Source organism: Coenobita brevimanus, chromosome 39, assembly GCF_032717465.1.
Source record: "Coenobita brevimanus isolate Jiangsu-jjx chromosome 39, ASM3271746v2, whole genome shotgun sequence".
NCBI classification, from domain to species: Eukaryota; Metazoa; Arthropoda; class Malacostraca; order Decapoda; family Coenobitidae; genus Coenobita; species Coenobita brevimanus.
The window spans coordinates 7,042,219-7,057,218 of record NC_136992.1 but is presented as its reverse complement, the minus strand read 5'-3'; the positions used below and the strand labels follow the sequence as shown (position 1 = coordinate 7,057,218).

General features: G+C 41.9%; 1 protein-coding gene across 1 annotated transcript in view; it reads left to right on the top strand.

The window, feature by feature from the left end:
- The first annotated feature begins 905 nt into the window (after window positions 1–905).
- Window positions 906–15,000, top strand: part of LOC145396744 (agmatinase, mitochondrial-like) — a 38,205-nt gene continuing 24,110 nt past the window's right edge. The window contains exons 1-4 of the mRNA XM_080270030.1: window positions 906–966; window positions 1,663–1,849; window positions 7,797–7,917; window positions 13,052–13,252. Of these exons, the coding sequence (XP_080126156.1) occupies window positions 906–966; window positions 1,663–1,849; window positions 7,797–7,917; window positions 13,052–13,252 (570 nt within the window). The remainder of the gene's footprint in view (window positions 967–1,662; window positions 1,850–7,796; window positions 7,918–13,051; window positions 13,253–15,000) is intronic.

Below are 15,000 nucleotides of genomic sequence, written 5' to 3'. Positions count from 1 at the left end.
GGTGAAATCTGTGTTTGTGTGAAGGGGTTAATTAAGGCTGTATCTAATCTCTCCCTCACGATAGGTCTCTCCTAGGCTGAACAAAATCGTCTTGAGATAGTGAAAATAAACTAGAAAATGTTATTTAAGTTTTCATTTTCCGTCTTATTCTCTGCTACCTCTTCCATCTTCTCCGAAACTCGATTGCCACTTAGAGACCATAAATGTTCATTATCTATTTCAGATAATAACCATACATTCTTTTTCTGTCCGGAATATTTACAAGTCATACAGCGTCTGGATTGACTCTGTCGGATACAATTATGTGAAGCTACAGAACGTGGTGAATGTTTTTGGCGTATCCGATAAAGCCAGGATTCCGGGGGCTTGAATGATGAGTGAATGGAAGCATGGCCCATTGGACTGGGCAATTTTGGGCTGTCTGGACATTGCTACTCCTCACCCTGCCCTTGGGTGGGAAAGGAGGTCCGGATGATGATGATGATGATGATATATATATATATATATATATATATATATATATATATATATATATATATATATATATATATATATATATATAGAGAGAGAGAGAGAGAGAGAGAGAGAGAGAGAGATTTTTTTCCTCTTTTTTTTCAGCCGTGATGTTCCGAGCAGTGCGAAGCGTCTCTCAACGCTGCTTGTCGAGCGAGACAGGAGAGTTCATAAAGACAAACACAGGGGCAAGAAATCTGACTGGAGAAAGATGCCCTGGAGAGGCGCAGGGGAGAAGAGGCCAGTGTCGGAGACTACACACGTCAGAACTGCGACAGGAAGGGACTGGAGGGGGAGAAGAGGGGACTGGAAGGGGAGTAGAAGGGACTGGAGGGGGACAAGGGCGGACTGGTGGGGGACGTCACCTCAACCAGCCTGTCACCGCCACCATGATGCCAAGACCTGGGGGCATCGCGTCCTTCATGAGGCTGCCAATGCAGAAGGACACTGAAGGTAAGACAGGGAGAGACGGTGGTGCCCCAAGAGCGGTTTCTCTGGCACCATTTTGCCCTGGTAACTCTTTCTTGGTGACATTCTCTTGGTAACATTTAAAAGAAACTAGCACATTAGCCCGTCTCCAGCTACACCAACCGGGGGCCATCTCCCCACCCTCCTACTTTCCTTCAGGAATCTGTTTCTGCAATGTCAAATTTTTCTCATGGACCTTTTTCCCCCCACGGGCCTATTTTCCCTTGTGAACCTATATACACCATGGACCTATTCTGACTCAAGAATATAGTTTACATTTGGGAATATTTCTCCATGGACCCATTTTTACCATGGACCCATTTTACCCCATGTTCCACCAAGTCTGGACGTGTGTTTTTTGGCCATACTTCCAAACACAGGCACCAGCAAACGAAGCTGTACCAGGTTTGTTCCCTCACTCCCTCTCTCCCTCCTTAGTTTATTCTTCCACTCCCTCTCTTTATTTCGTTCTCTCTCTTCGTCCCTCTTTCTCTTTTACTTTCCTGTCCCTTGTCCCTCCATAAAGTCTCTCCCCCTCCTCTTTTTTTCTCTCCTTCCCTCCGTTTATCCCTCCTCCACTCCAGTTCCCCTCTGCAAACCCTCCACCTTCAACCTATCACTATTAGTTTTGTCTCTTTCTGTTAATCTATCTATTCATCTCTATCTGTTTATCTGTACCAGGGCTGGACGCGTGTTTCGTGGGCATACCTTTGGACACAGGCACGAGCAATCGAAGCGGGGCCAGGTACGGACCCCGCCACCTGCGCTCCGAGTCCCCCATGAGACCGTTCAACCAGGGCACCGGCGTCAACCCTTTCCTGTCCCTCAACGTGGCCGATATTGGCGACGTCTTTGTCACCATGTATGAGTGAGTACACAGACCCAACGTTTGTACCTCCTACTTTATGGGGATGTTATTTATACTATATACTTCGACTGTAACTTTGGGTGCGATGAGGCATGCCTTGACATGGTGGCATTGATATAACCAGACGGTGGAGATGCTTGATTATACAAACGTACCCCTGCTCCCTTTCTGTCCTTCAGAAGCAGGAGAGAAACACCCTCAGCCTGCAGTCCACTGGGTTCACATTCAGATGAACCTGGGGCTACAACTGCTACTACTACTACTACAACTACTACTGCCACTACTACTACTACAACTACTGCCTTAACTTGGTCTAGGTTTTTGTGCATTTACAGTATATTTCACGTAGTTCAGTGGCAGAGTAAGATAAAACTACGGTCCCACATCCTTCATAACTTTTTCGTTACCAGCATCATATTCTAACGTTAGTCTGCTATTATATGCCACTGATTAATATAGGAATATGTAAAATTTATGCCAAATTAGAGTAAACAGAACAGTTTCCTTTGTACATATATACAAAATGAATGAATATATAAATATATAAAGAGTGTAAAAAAACAGAATACAGTTGTACAAATTTGTACCATTAATAATGGCAAAGAAATTCATCACCATATATCGCTGTTAGTAAATAAACGAACAAACAAAACCGAGTAGTCAGAGTGCAACGCCCATCATTTTGTCAAAAGGCTGAACTGTAAACTTTGCCCTGTGACCTTGACCTTTGACTCATTGCTCTGAAAATCGAAATACTTCATTCTTGTCCTATCTTTAGCTCTTTCAAGAAGTTTTGTCCAAATTGGGTCATAACTGTTTGAATTTACCTTGCCACCTTGCCCTGCAGCCTTGACATTTGCCCTTTCGCTGTGACGTTGATCTTTGATTGGACATTTTCAAAACTGAACCCCATTACCCATGCCAATCCCTGAACCCTTCCACAAAGTTTGGCTTGAATCAGAAGAAAGCTATTCAGGTTATCTTTGCCATGTGATCTTTACCTCTGACCTATCGTTCTCAACACACACACACACACACACACACACACACACACACACACACACACACACACACATGAAAAGATAGGACAAATATGCCATTTCCAGTGGAGTTCAGTTTGGTAGTAATGGTTTGTTGTTGTCATCGTTGATTAAGTCGCATCCAGTTGTGTCTCAATTGGTAGGGGTAACTTGTCGTTGTAACTGAGAGGAATAGTTTGTTGTTGTTATGGTCGATTGAGTAGCATCCAGTTGAGTCCAGACTGGTAGGTATAATTGGTTTTGGCTGTTAGTCTTAATCTGCTACAGAGCCAGGGGGGATCCCGTGAGCACTCTCTGCCCGTCGACGGCCCTGGAATACTATTGTATCCGTAGCAGAATCAAATATTTCTATTGTAAGACTATATCTCCTTTCAGGTGTTTGAAGGAGTTATAGTGACGGTGATACGTTTTCTTTAATGTCTTACGTAATTCTGTTTTGAAAAATCCTTCACTGAGGAATTTTCATGTTGATCTGTAGAACCCTTGCAGTAAAGTTTTCAAAATTTGCACTTGCCTTTGCGACCCGCAGCAACTGAGGCATGTATACACCGCACGCTGGAACTCTAGGTATGTTTCCCGACAAATTTGGGCATCCCTACGTGTCAAGTGGGGTTGGTGGAGGATTAGTGCCCCTCCCTGTAAAACAAGTAACTCTAAGCCCTTGGCCGCCCCGTTTGGGATACGTGGCGTCTGGCAATGGATGGATGGATGGATACAATTTCAAAATTATAATCATCTCTTTTATCATAGAGTTTTGTTGATATAACTTTTTCTCTTTTGATATTAATTTCCAAAAAGCTTGCTTGGCAGTGGTCGGTGTTTTCTTTATTTAATACTAGTGCTTCCGGATATATATTTTTTGTCCTTGCATTCATTTCTCCATCATTGCTTAAGGATATTAGATCATCAAGGAATCGTCTAGTTTTGTTAAATTTCTTCGCCAATGAATATTGAACTTTTGACATTTGTTCCAGCCACTTGAATTCATAACTGTATAAGTATAGATTTGCCGTGAATGGGGCTGGGTCTGTCCCCATGGGTATTCCAATGCAGTGTTTGAAAACCATATTTCCACAAATAAAAAAGGAGTTTTCTACCAGGTAATTTGTCATATCTATTATCTGATCCTCTGAGAACGTCAAGTTTTTGCCATCTCTTTTATTTACCCAGTATCCTTCGCGTTCCTTTAAAAGCAACTTGCACTGTCCATTCCAACTTCTTTTTTATATCCTCGTGTTCGATCTTCGTGTATAACGTTGAAAAATCATATGTTGATACATTTCTTGCATTTCTTTTGTGGTTGATGGAAGCAATATCCTTTCTGCACATTTCTGAGTTATCACATATCCATATACGGTTGATTCCTGTGTATAAATTTAGTTTATAAAAATATCTTTTGTGCTGCTTGTAAATCAGTGTATAAATGTGTGATAGTTTCTTTGCCAGTGATTTTGTTGCACATACTCCGGAGGAAATTATGAATCTGAATTTTACAGGGTTTTTATGCATTTTTACTATACTATGTATGTATGGTAATTTTTTGTTGTCATCATTTACTTCGATTCCGTGACTAGATGAGTATGATGACTGCTTTTCAACTATGGTATTCTCTTTACTACTAACTGTTGTACTGTATATGTTTCGGAGACTTGATCGATCATGCCCAATTCTTGTAAAAGTGTTTTTATGTAATATACTTTACAGATGATTGCTATATTATTATGTGCTTTGTCTACTGGGACCAAAACATACGACTTGTGCAAGTCTTCAAGATCCTTCAATGTTTCCTAATCTTTGAGTACTGCCCGTCGACGACAATACTCACACACACACTGAACAACTAAGGACACCGCTCTCGTATGGTGAGCACGAGTGTAGTAATAAACTAAAAAAACTGACAAACATAAATGTTAACTCTGATGATAATACACTCAAAATGAAATGTTGCAGTTCACCATCAGAGAGAGGTCAGGAATATTCTCAAAGCTCCAGGCTCTCAGGGTATTATTAATTTGTTGATACGGATGCACATTGGTTCTTCATACAGTCTAAAACTACACGATAATATTTGCATGAATGATGTCCTAGCGAGCAAAAGGGTAAACTGCCATCGTCATCGTCATCGTCATCGTCATCATCATCATCATCATCATCAAGACCCACTTTCCCAACTAGGACAGAAACTAGCTATTAATGTCTTTAATAAAAAATATTTTATAAACCGTATGTTTTTAGAGCATATTATTCTTTCCTGTTGCCATAAGCGTACTTGTTCATTTTATTCAGGCAACTGTATTCAGCTGGGAGATAAACTGTGGTCGGTTTGTTTTCATCTGAAGAAACTGAACCACTCCCGTGACATGAATACTAAGTCGTGGTTGAGTGACATTTGATGCCGTAATTATGAATTGGGATTGAGCCTCCTTAGTTACTAGTCAGTTTTATCCTCCAGTCAGACCATACCATTCCGTCAACTGAAAAGTGTTAAGGATATTCATATTTAAAAAAGGAAAAAAAAATCAGCTGAGAAAGGATGAAGGCACACTATCTGGATTAACGATCACTTTCTCTTAACCTTTAGTGCTGCATTAGGGTATATACTTGAAGGTGATACTATACTCTTTTCATTTTAACTTGGCAAAATTTTCGTCCTTTTGCATACTGTTTCAGGAAGGTCAGTGGCAGAAATTGACAATACCATTAAAGTGCGCTTTGTGAACGCGTGGCGAGAAAGCGAGCGTTTGTGCATACGCCTGTCATCATAACTTCAACTTGGTGTAAACGCTCAACAATTCTCGTGAGGTAGTTGAGCAATAACAGAAGAATAGCCGAGCTATAATATTTAGGCTAATTTCTCTCTCTCTCTTTCTCTCTCTCTCTCTCTCTCTCACACACACACACACACACACACACACACACACACACACACACACACACACACACACACACACACACACACACACACACACACACACACACGCACGCACACACGCGCGCGCGCGCTCCCGTTATGAAAGTGAATAACAATTCATACCTTGCATATGTCACTTTCATAATGCTTTAATCTGATTTCGTACTGAAGCATGTCAACTGAAGACCTCGGTACCTTTCCTTGGAAAGATGGGCTTCCAGTGGGTTTCTTTGGTGTCACGAGTAAATATATAGCTAAAATATATATTTTTTAATGTAACTACTATCTGCTGAATGAATCTCTTCTCTATCTCACATAATAGAAAAGTTATTAACCTCTGAAAACCATCCCGGTCGGGCCGGGTCGTGTCTGGCCGCTCATTTCTCAACTGAACAATTGAACATGGACCTTGGAGTAAACATTGCTGCGCTGTGCCCTCTCGCTCGTAATTACGGCTCAGCGTCCTTTCTACAGCACTTTTTCATGAATATCACTGTATTTTAGTCTTAATCTAATTTTACAACTTAGCGTTCATCATGGAGTGATGACAATTTTAGGTTATGTTATACTCGTTGTGTTATTGGTCAACCCCGATCTGTCTGGTCGAGCAAACCCGTCGGCCGCAGGCAAGCAACCTCCCATGCAGGGTCGTCCCACACTGTAAGGCGATGTTCAGTTGCGGCTGACAGCGCCCCACAACACAGGCATAGGGAAAAGTGTGCGGATTTAGTTCCGGGATGGATGTCACATCTGCGTCTCTCCACCCAGTTAGCAGAGGAATCACAGCAGGCTCCACATCACCCAGTTATCCGGTTATATGGTTACTACCCAGCGTTGTAAATGGTTTCCTGTGTTGCAGGAAAACACAAGACTTATCACTGTAGTGTAGAGCCACTTGAAAGAAGAGTAGTAAAATGCGACAGGAAGGGAAGGGAGAAGCAGGAAGAGAGGAGGGCAGACACAGAAACAGAATGAAAGACATGAAGGAAGAAGTAGGCAGCACTATATGAAGTGAATAGATGATGATCACCAACTATCACCACCCAGGTTAGAGTAAAAGGGGCGCTATAAAAAGCACAGAGTGTTTTGGTATCCAGCATAACATCGTGGCTATAATGCCAAGGTAGTAGTAATGGTAGTTGTTGTTGCTGTAGTAGTAGTAGTAGTTGCAACACCAAGCTTTTCTGAATGCAGTTCACCATCCTTGTTTCGAGGAAGCTCAGCTCCTGGTTATATCAGTGCCAGCACATGAAGGAGTCCCTCTCCGGCACCATGGTCCTATGTCAAGGCTGATGTAAGTGAAATTAGTGATGTCAAAACTTATGCCACGTAAATATATTTTTAAAGTGTCCAGGGAATGAGCCAGTGTCCAAAGTGAAATTAGTGATGTCAGAGATGGCGTCATGTAGAAATATCCTTCTACTTGGTGATCTAGTGATTAGAACGCCCCAGTCGGAGTGACGCTTCTTAACTGGTTCCATCCCCAAGAGGTAATTGCAAGTTTTTCGACCATATACTGCCACCAAAGGAAGTAGGCTGATCATCTGCCCTTATGTGTATTGAACTATAGTAGCCTAACCTCGGCCCCTACACCTAGAAGAGACTCTGACTGATTGCTATAAAGATTTTGGCAGCACAGCAACAAAGGCCATTGCCACCATACAGCAAGAATAGAATTAAAATAAGAGTAATTTTTTTTTTTTTTTTTTTTGCTCCATCCCGATCAGTATGGCTGGGCAGACCCACTGACCACAAATCAGCATTCGCCTTCCTGTGGCGGACAGTGCTCGCTAGTATCGAAACAGGGTCCTGTTACGTGGTAGGTGAGGGAAATAAGGAGGCACAGACCCCAAGATGATAAGCTGTGTATAGAAGATGTGTAGGAGTAGTAGTGTCAGCCTGGGCTTTGACAACTAGATGGAGAGGTTAATTTTTTTGAGTGATACAGTAGAATTTATCTGCAATGTTGTAATGCCCTCGTCGTCCCCTTGGCCAGCCTGCCTGAAGCCTGCCGTCAAATCAAGAGGCAGTACAGTGACATCGTGAAGACAGGCTGCATCCCCCTCACCATGGGCGGCGACCACACCATCTCCTACCCCATACTGCAGGCTATGAAGGTGGGTGTGGCCAGGAGCAGGGTGGAGTAGTTGCAGGCACAGGGTTGGCTTCACGGATATTTTGTCCCTTTTCCTGAGTCTAGATTCTCTCTCTCTCTCTCTCTCTGGGACTGTGTTAACTGGCGTATTCACTGTTAGTTCTTTTCACTGGACGGAACTGGGCAATTTGCACAACTTGAATACTAAGTTATGGTTACAAGAAACTCACTGTCTTAGTTTCGAGGCAGAAATGAGTCTCCTTGGTTACTAATCAAATCGAGCTATTTAGGAGACTACACATGACCAAAAAGCTGAATGAGTTAAATGTTTACGTCAGGTAAGAACAAAGCCGCTAAGAGCACTGTGTTTTTTAACAACTCATTAAATGATTAACAACACACAACCATTATGAGTGATTGCATTCCGCTCTCAGGTTGATGTTTCTTTAAATTATCTAGTAAATTTCAACAGTCATCCTTTTACATATTTGTTTAATCACCTAAACGGAAAATTAATTATACAGAGGGGTGAGTTATGCCATCAAAGTTATCAACATACTTAGTCAAAGCTCTAAAAAAGCATCAGTAGTTACAGTCTGCTTGTTTTCACCTTACAGAGATCTGTAACCTCTTTTCAGCTTAGTTGAAGGATATATAGATTAGAGGATATATATCATGAGTACCCAGGGAGACTCATTCCTACCCCATAAAAAGATTCATCAATTTTCATCCAAAACTGTCTTGGCATTCATATGTGGGAGTGGTCCAGCTCCGTCAGTTGAAACCAAACCGTCTATTGTGTAATATGTTGAGCGCCACGGAGGTTCAGAGGTAACACAATCGCCTCCTGATCTGTGTGTGTCCTGATTCTGGGCCTGAAACTCGTCTGTGATTGACACTGAAGTGGGAACCGGGATGTCATTTCCTGTATGTAACCCTGAGTGTACTACCACACACACACACACACACACACACACACACACACACACACACACACACACACACACACAAAGCCAGTACAAAATCCACTCCCACGTGTCGCTCTCATTCCAGATGTCACTTCCTCAGTTATCATTAGCCAGAATAGAAGTAGTCTCTCTCTCTCTCTCTCTCTCTCTCTCTCTCTCTCTCTCTCTCTCACTAACAGGAGTACCCGGCGTTGCCGGGCCAAATAAGGGGAACACTCTAATCCTATTAGTTCTAGTTCAATCTTTCTGCTCGAGAATGACCATGAACCTCTAATGCTTTTGAACAGGGATTATAAGAGGTCCAGGACTTTCTATTTCAGCTTTTGCAGACTACCGCACAGTATTTGAGCGCCCTTGTGACCTCAAATGACCTCCTACCGGTGACCTCATATGGCCTCCGAGGTCAACCTCAAATTACATATGCAGCCTATGTCCGAACTGGAGGTCATGTGAATCTCCATGCCAAAGATTGGGCTGCTGGGGTACCCTGCGTTGCCCGGGCCAAAAACGCGAACACTACCTGTGACCTCAAAGAACCCAGATCTAAATTTTGACCCCCCTAAAACCATCCTTGGGTCACCCTGATTCAGAATATATATGTGTCTGGGAGTCTCCGGCCCTTGGTTTGGACATGACTGAAAGACAAATAAACAAACAAACAACGAGGCTCATATATATATATATATATATATATATATATATATATATATATATATATATATATATATATATATATATATATATATATAGTATATGGAGCCTCTGTGGTACAGTGGTAGAGTGTGCGTTTCGCACGCCGGTGAGCACGGGTTCGCCTCCCGCCAGAGTTGTAAAAACTTTGGGAAGCGTTCATCAAGCCACTTGCTACTTTGGCGGACACAAGGGGTGCTGTGGTTGAACCAGTGCAGCATACTAGTATGCTTGCACCCAATAGGCTTAAGACGGGTCGATTACACTTGGTTCACAGACTACGCACACATCCAAAGCCACTGCAATCACACTTACAAGCTCTTTTCACCCTACCTACAATCTCTACCAGACAGCCTAAGCCACTTGGTAGAGATACATTGGCTGTATCGTCCCTGCTTCGGTAGGGATAGGCCGGTCCTGCAGTGGACCTCAACGGCTGGTGCTGCTGCTGATATATATATATATATATATATATATATATATATATATATATATATATATATATATATATATATCTATCTATATAATCCGGTGAGTCTGGTACTGCAGACGACCTCATTAGGATCAGCAGAGATAAAATCAGTTATCTAATCGCGTGACAAATTCCACTTTATATGATTATGTACTAAACTGAGAGAGAGAGAGAGAGAGAGAGAGAGAGAGAGAGAGAGAGAGAGAGAGAGAGAGAGACAGACAGACAGACAGACAGACAGACAGAGAAACAGACAGACAAAGATGGTAGTGGTGAGAGAGATGGGGAGGGGGATAGAGGGTGCAATACAAATGGTACTGTACAGTACACTCCGGCACAAAAACAATCTTTCCCTTGCTGGCTCGAATGTGGACTGATGACAGATCGGATGCCAATTCAACGTGAGAACTGTCAGTAAGATGTGGACAGAATTAACTTTATACGCAAATTTATACTGCATAAAAAGAGGCGATTTGTTTGTGGCCACCCCAAACGGGATTGGGGCGTCTGGCAATAGATATATAGATAGACAGATAAAAAGAGAAAACGTTGATCTTCTTCTTCTTCTTCTCCTCCTCCTCCTCCTCCTCCTCCTCCTCCTCCACCACCATCTCTTCTCATCATTATCCCAAGACGACAGTGATGCCCAGTGTATAACGGTGTATTTTCCCACCCCGTGCACCGTAATGCCAGTCACAGCTTCTCTCTCACAGTCTCCACTCAGCTTGTATTTACATCGTTACCCCCTACCCACAACTTACACCACCGCAGTAACCTGACCTGGCCTTCCTGTGCTCTCTCTCTCTCTCTCTCTCTCTCTCTCTGTGGCATTACAGGTACGGGGTCACGGGTACTGTCCTACATTAACACTAACTTGGCCTTCATTTTCGTCCTTTTCCAGCTTATTTTACGTAGTTCTGTGGCAGAGAAAGACAGTCCTGCACCTATTCATCCTTTCCGCAGCACGTCTTCCTGACTGGCATCATATTTTAGTGTGAATATGTTGTAAAAACTCAGCAATGAAGATGGAGAGATGGCAACTTCAGGCCAGGTTACAGCGAGAAGAGTATAGTATTCTTTACATTTCTGTTAAGACTCATGAAGAAATAATTCTTGCCCGCGAAGCAAGAGCCGGTGTTATGCTGTGGTCGGCCTGTGTCTATCCTTCTGTTCTTTTGTCCGTCTATGTGTGCATAAAGCACATCAAACTATTTTGATCCAGTTTTAACAAAACTTCATGGAAAGATTGAAGGTCAGTCAAGGAGCTGATCTATTGTTTAGAGAGCAATTAGTCGATGGTTAAAGATACAGAGCAAGGTCAAATTTCGCCCCTCGTCTGTGAAAGTAAAAAATAAATAAATAAAAATGATCTGATTTGGATCAGAGTTAATGGAAATGTTGAAAGTTTGCTTATGTGCTGATCTAAAGATTTTGAAAACACTAACTCAAATATTATAGTCACGTGGTCAGGTCAGCTGAAACAGTTTTTACCCGATTTGAGCCAGATTGTTTGTATGGGTTCAGGGTAAGACAAGGATAAAAAGATTCGACTTTGATAGCAATGATTGAAAGACCAAGGTCACATGAAAAGTTAGACAGTTTTGATAAAATATGAACCAACACTGGTGGAAAGGCTAATGTTCAGGGAAGAATGAAGTAACTCAACTTTGAGAACAAATGGTATAAGGTCAAGGTCACAGGGCTATGTAGAATGTTCGAATGTTCTCTCTCTCTCTCTCTCTCTCTCTCTCTCTCTCTCTCTCTCTCTCTCTCTCCTGACAATTTTTTAACGTCAAGTGAGTAATATGGGAGCAATATGGGAAGTGTTTGTCATCTTATATCGTTGCTAACTGCACTCAGTAGTGTGGGATGCAGGCTGACCTTAACTAATAAACGCAGGTGCTCCGAAAATTACAATAATATATTTTGGGTTTGCAGTCCACTTTAACGCTTAACCATACAACACTAAGACTCTGCTGCCACTTTTTCTCCTTAAGAGGCTCTGATTCTAGTTATATTATCCGATTTTTGACTTGAAGATTATACTTTCATTTTCAGAAGTCTGCGGTGACGATTCGTGTTTCATTATGTGGTGGTTCTACTTCATTTTCAGGAGTTTGGGCTGATATCCTTGTTTCGTTATCAGAGGTTTGAGGTGACGGTTCTTGTAGGAGGTTTGACGTGTTGATTTTAGTTTCATTTTCAGAAGCCTGAGGTGACGATTCTTGTTTCATTATCGGAAGTTTGTGATGACGATTCTAGTTTCTGTTTCATTAGTTCGAGGTAGGGATTTTAGTTTCATTTTCAGAACTTTTAAGTGACGATTCTTGTTTCATATTTAGATGTTTGAAGTGATTATTCCGGGTTCGTTTTTAAAAGTTTGAGATGACGATTCTTTGTGCATTATCAGACTTTTAGATTTTTATTTACAGATGTGTGACGTGATCATTCTAGCTTTATTACCAGAAGTTTGACATTAATGATGCTAGTTTCATTACCAGAAGTTTGACATTATGATTCTAGTTTCGTCATAAGCAGCTTCATCTTACGATCCTGGTTTCGTTTTCAAAGGTTTGACCGTAGTATCCAGTTTTCATGATGTGAAGCTTAGCATGATAATTCTAGCTTCATTTAGAAGATCTTGTGGTTACGATTCTAGTTTCATTTTCTGACACTGGACTTCGAAATTTGGAACTTTTCTAAATAAAGTACGATATCCTGGTAGCATGAAAAATACCTACAAATATACGTCACTGTATTGATAGGACTAAGAAGGCTTAGAACTAGTACCTTTCCACGGTATAAGGGCTGTTAAGAGAGACATTTATTTTTCTGAGTCACAATCTCTCCCTAGAATACAATCTCCAAAAGCTAACGTTACACTGAGGTCCCTGTTGATACCGCTGGGTGAACAGAGACAAAAAGAGTTCTATTGAAAATGGCACAGATAGGCAGAAATGTGGTGTGAAAATTATTGACGAACTTAATGCACCTAACTACATTTCTTCTATTTATTTATCTTTCAGGAAAAGTACGGTCCCGTTGGCCTCATACACGTGGACGCTCACCCGGACTTACAGGATGAGGTGTTAGGCAGCAGAATAGGCCACGGGACACCCTTCAAGCGAGCCTACGACGAGGGCCTGTTGGCCTGCGAGAGGGTGGTGCAGATCGGGTTGAGGGGAACGGCGTTATCGGAGAATGACTGCAACATCGGCAGGAGTCTAGTAAGTGGGTGTGAAGGGGAGGTGTTGTTGTTGTGGCCAAAGATTCATCTGCACGTGAACCCGGTGCACTGCAGACTGAACCTACCCTCTCCTGCATGACACCAGCCTCATCTGGAGGGATAAGGAGGGTGCTGAGGGAGATTTGTAATACAACCTGGAAGTGTGGCCACCTGGTTGTATTAAATTACATTATTACACCCGCGCTCCCAAAACGAGAGTGAGGGTTTTGTTTCTCGACGCTTCATTCCGTCTCTCTGTTTGGCTGTCTGTTTGTCTACTTAAAATGATCGTTCAAGTGAGTTTTTAACCGATTTTAGGCATAATTAGTGGATGGGATAACCATCTGTTATTGCAAATAATGAGACAAAGGCAAAAGTCACAATGCTAAGAAAAGTTTTTGCCAGCAAAGTCAACAATTTTTATCCAGATTAGGCCAAGCCTCGGGGAAGACCTGACAGTAAGGCAAAAAAAAAAAAAATAAAAAATAAACAAGAAGTGGAGCTAAGGCACAGCAAACCCGTCTCCGGCAGTCATTTTAGTGCTGACCTATAAACACAACAGGATATCTAGTCAAAGATGTCACGTATCAAATTTGGAGCAAATAAGGTGAAAATTGACGATTTTATACCGATTTGAAATTTTACGCCCAACCCACCTGACATTGACCCCCCTACCGCTGACTGAGGGGTGATTCCCCTGATGTAATGAGGCATGTTATAGGATGCAGGTTTGAAAGATGCACCTTTAGGTTTTGGTATCATGTCGATATGACGAATCTGAAAGGAGTTATGGCGAAAAAAACTTTTTTTTTTTTTTTTTTACCTACAGCCTAGGCCTTGGCCCAATTTGGCCCCAAACTTATTCAGTTGATCAGCAGGCTATGGTCCATCATCCCCATAATTTTAGTCAAAATCGTACCAGTAGTTTTCGCGTAAAGTTAACAGACAAGCAGACAGACAGACAGACAGACAAGCAAACAGACAAAACGAGTGAAAACAATACCCGTCCCCGAGCCCCTCCGGGGCGGCGACAGGTAAAAATGAAGGTCTTCGGTTTTGAAAATAATCAGCCAAAGATGAAGGTCACAGAAATGGATCAAATTTCAATCCGTGTGTCTGAAAAAAGAAGAAGAAGAAGAAGAAGAGGAAGAAGAAGAAGAAGAAGAAGAAGAAGAGGAAGAAGAGGAAGAAGAAGAAGAAGAAGAAGAAGAAGAAGAGGAAGAAGAAGAAGTTTCATTTTATTTGCACCAGACTTAGAATAATGGTTGAGCGTCAGCGAAGGGGATGACTTGTTTTTTTTTTTTTTTTTTTTTTTAACAATGCAGGTTAATTCTCAAGTTAACACGGCAGTGTACACTAAAACAGTTTCCATCCGGTTTAGACGAAACTCTGTGTGAGACTTCAAGGTAAGACAAGGATAAAGGGATTCGATTTTGAGAACAATTAATTCAAGATGATCACAGGAAGAGGTCAAATATCAAGGTGAAACGGCAAGGTCAACTCAGTTTTTACCTGATTTTGACAAAATTTGTTGAAGTGTTATGGGTCAGGCAGAGATGAAGTAATTCAATTATGAGAGCAACTGATCAAAGGTCAAAGTCACAGGGGAAAGTCACATGTTAGGCTAGTTGGTGGAGGCGAGTAATGCACTCTCTGAATGGTCCTCCTTGTTTAGAGGTACGGTATATTAGTATAGTTGCAGCAACAGGAGTAGTAGTATTAGTAGTAGTACAGTAGTAGTAGTGGTAC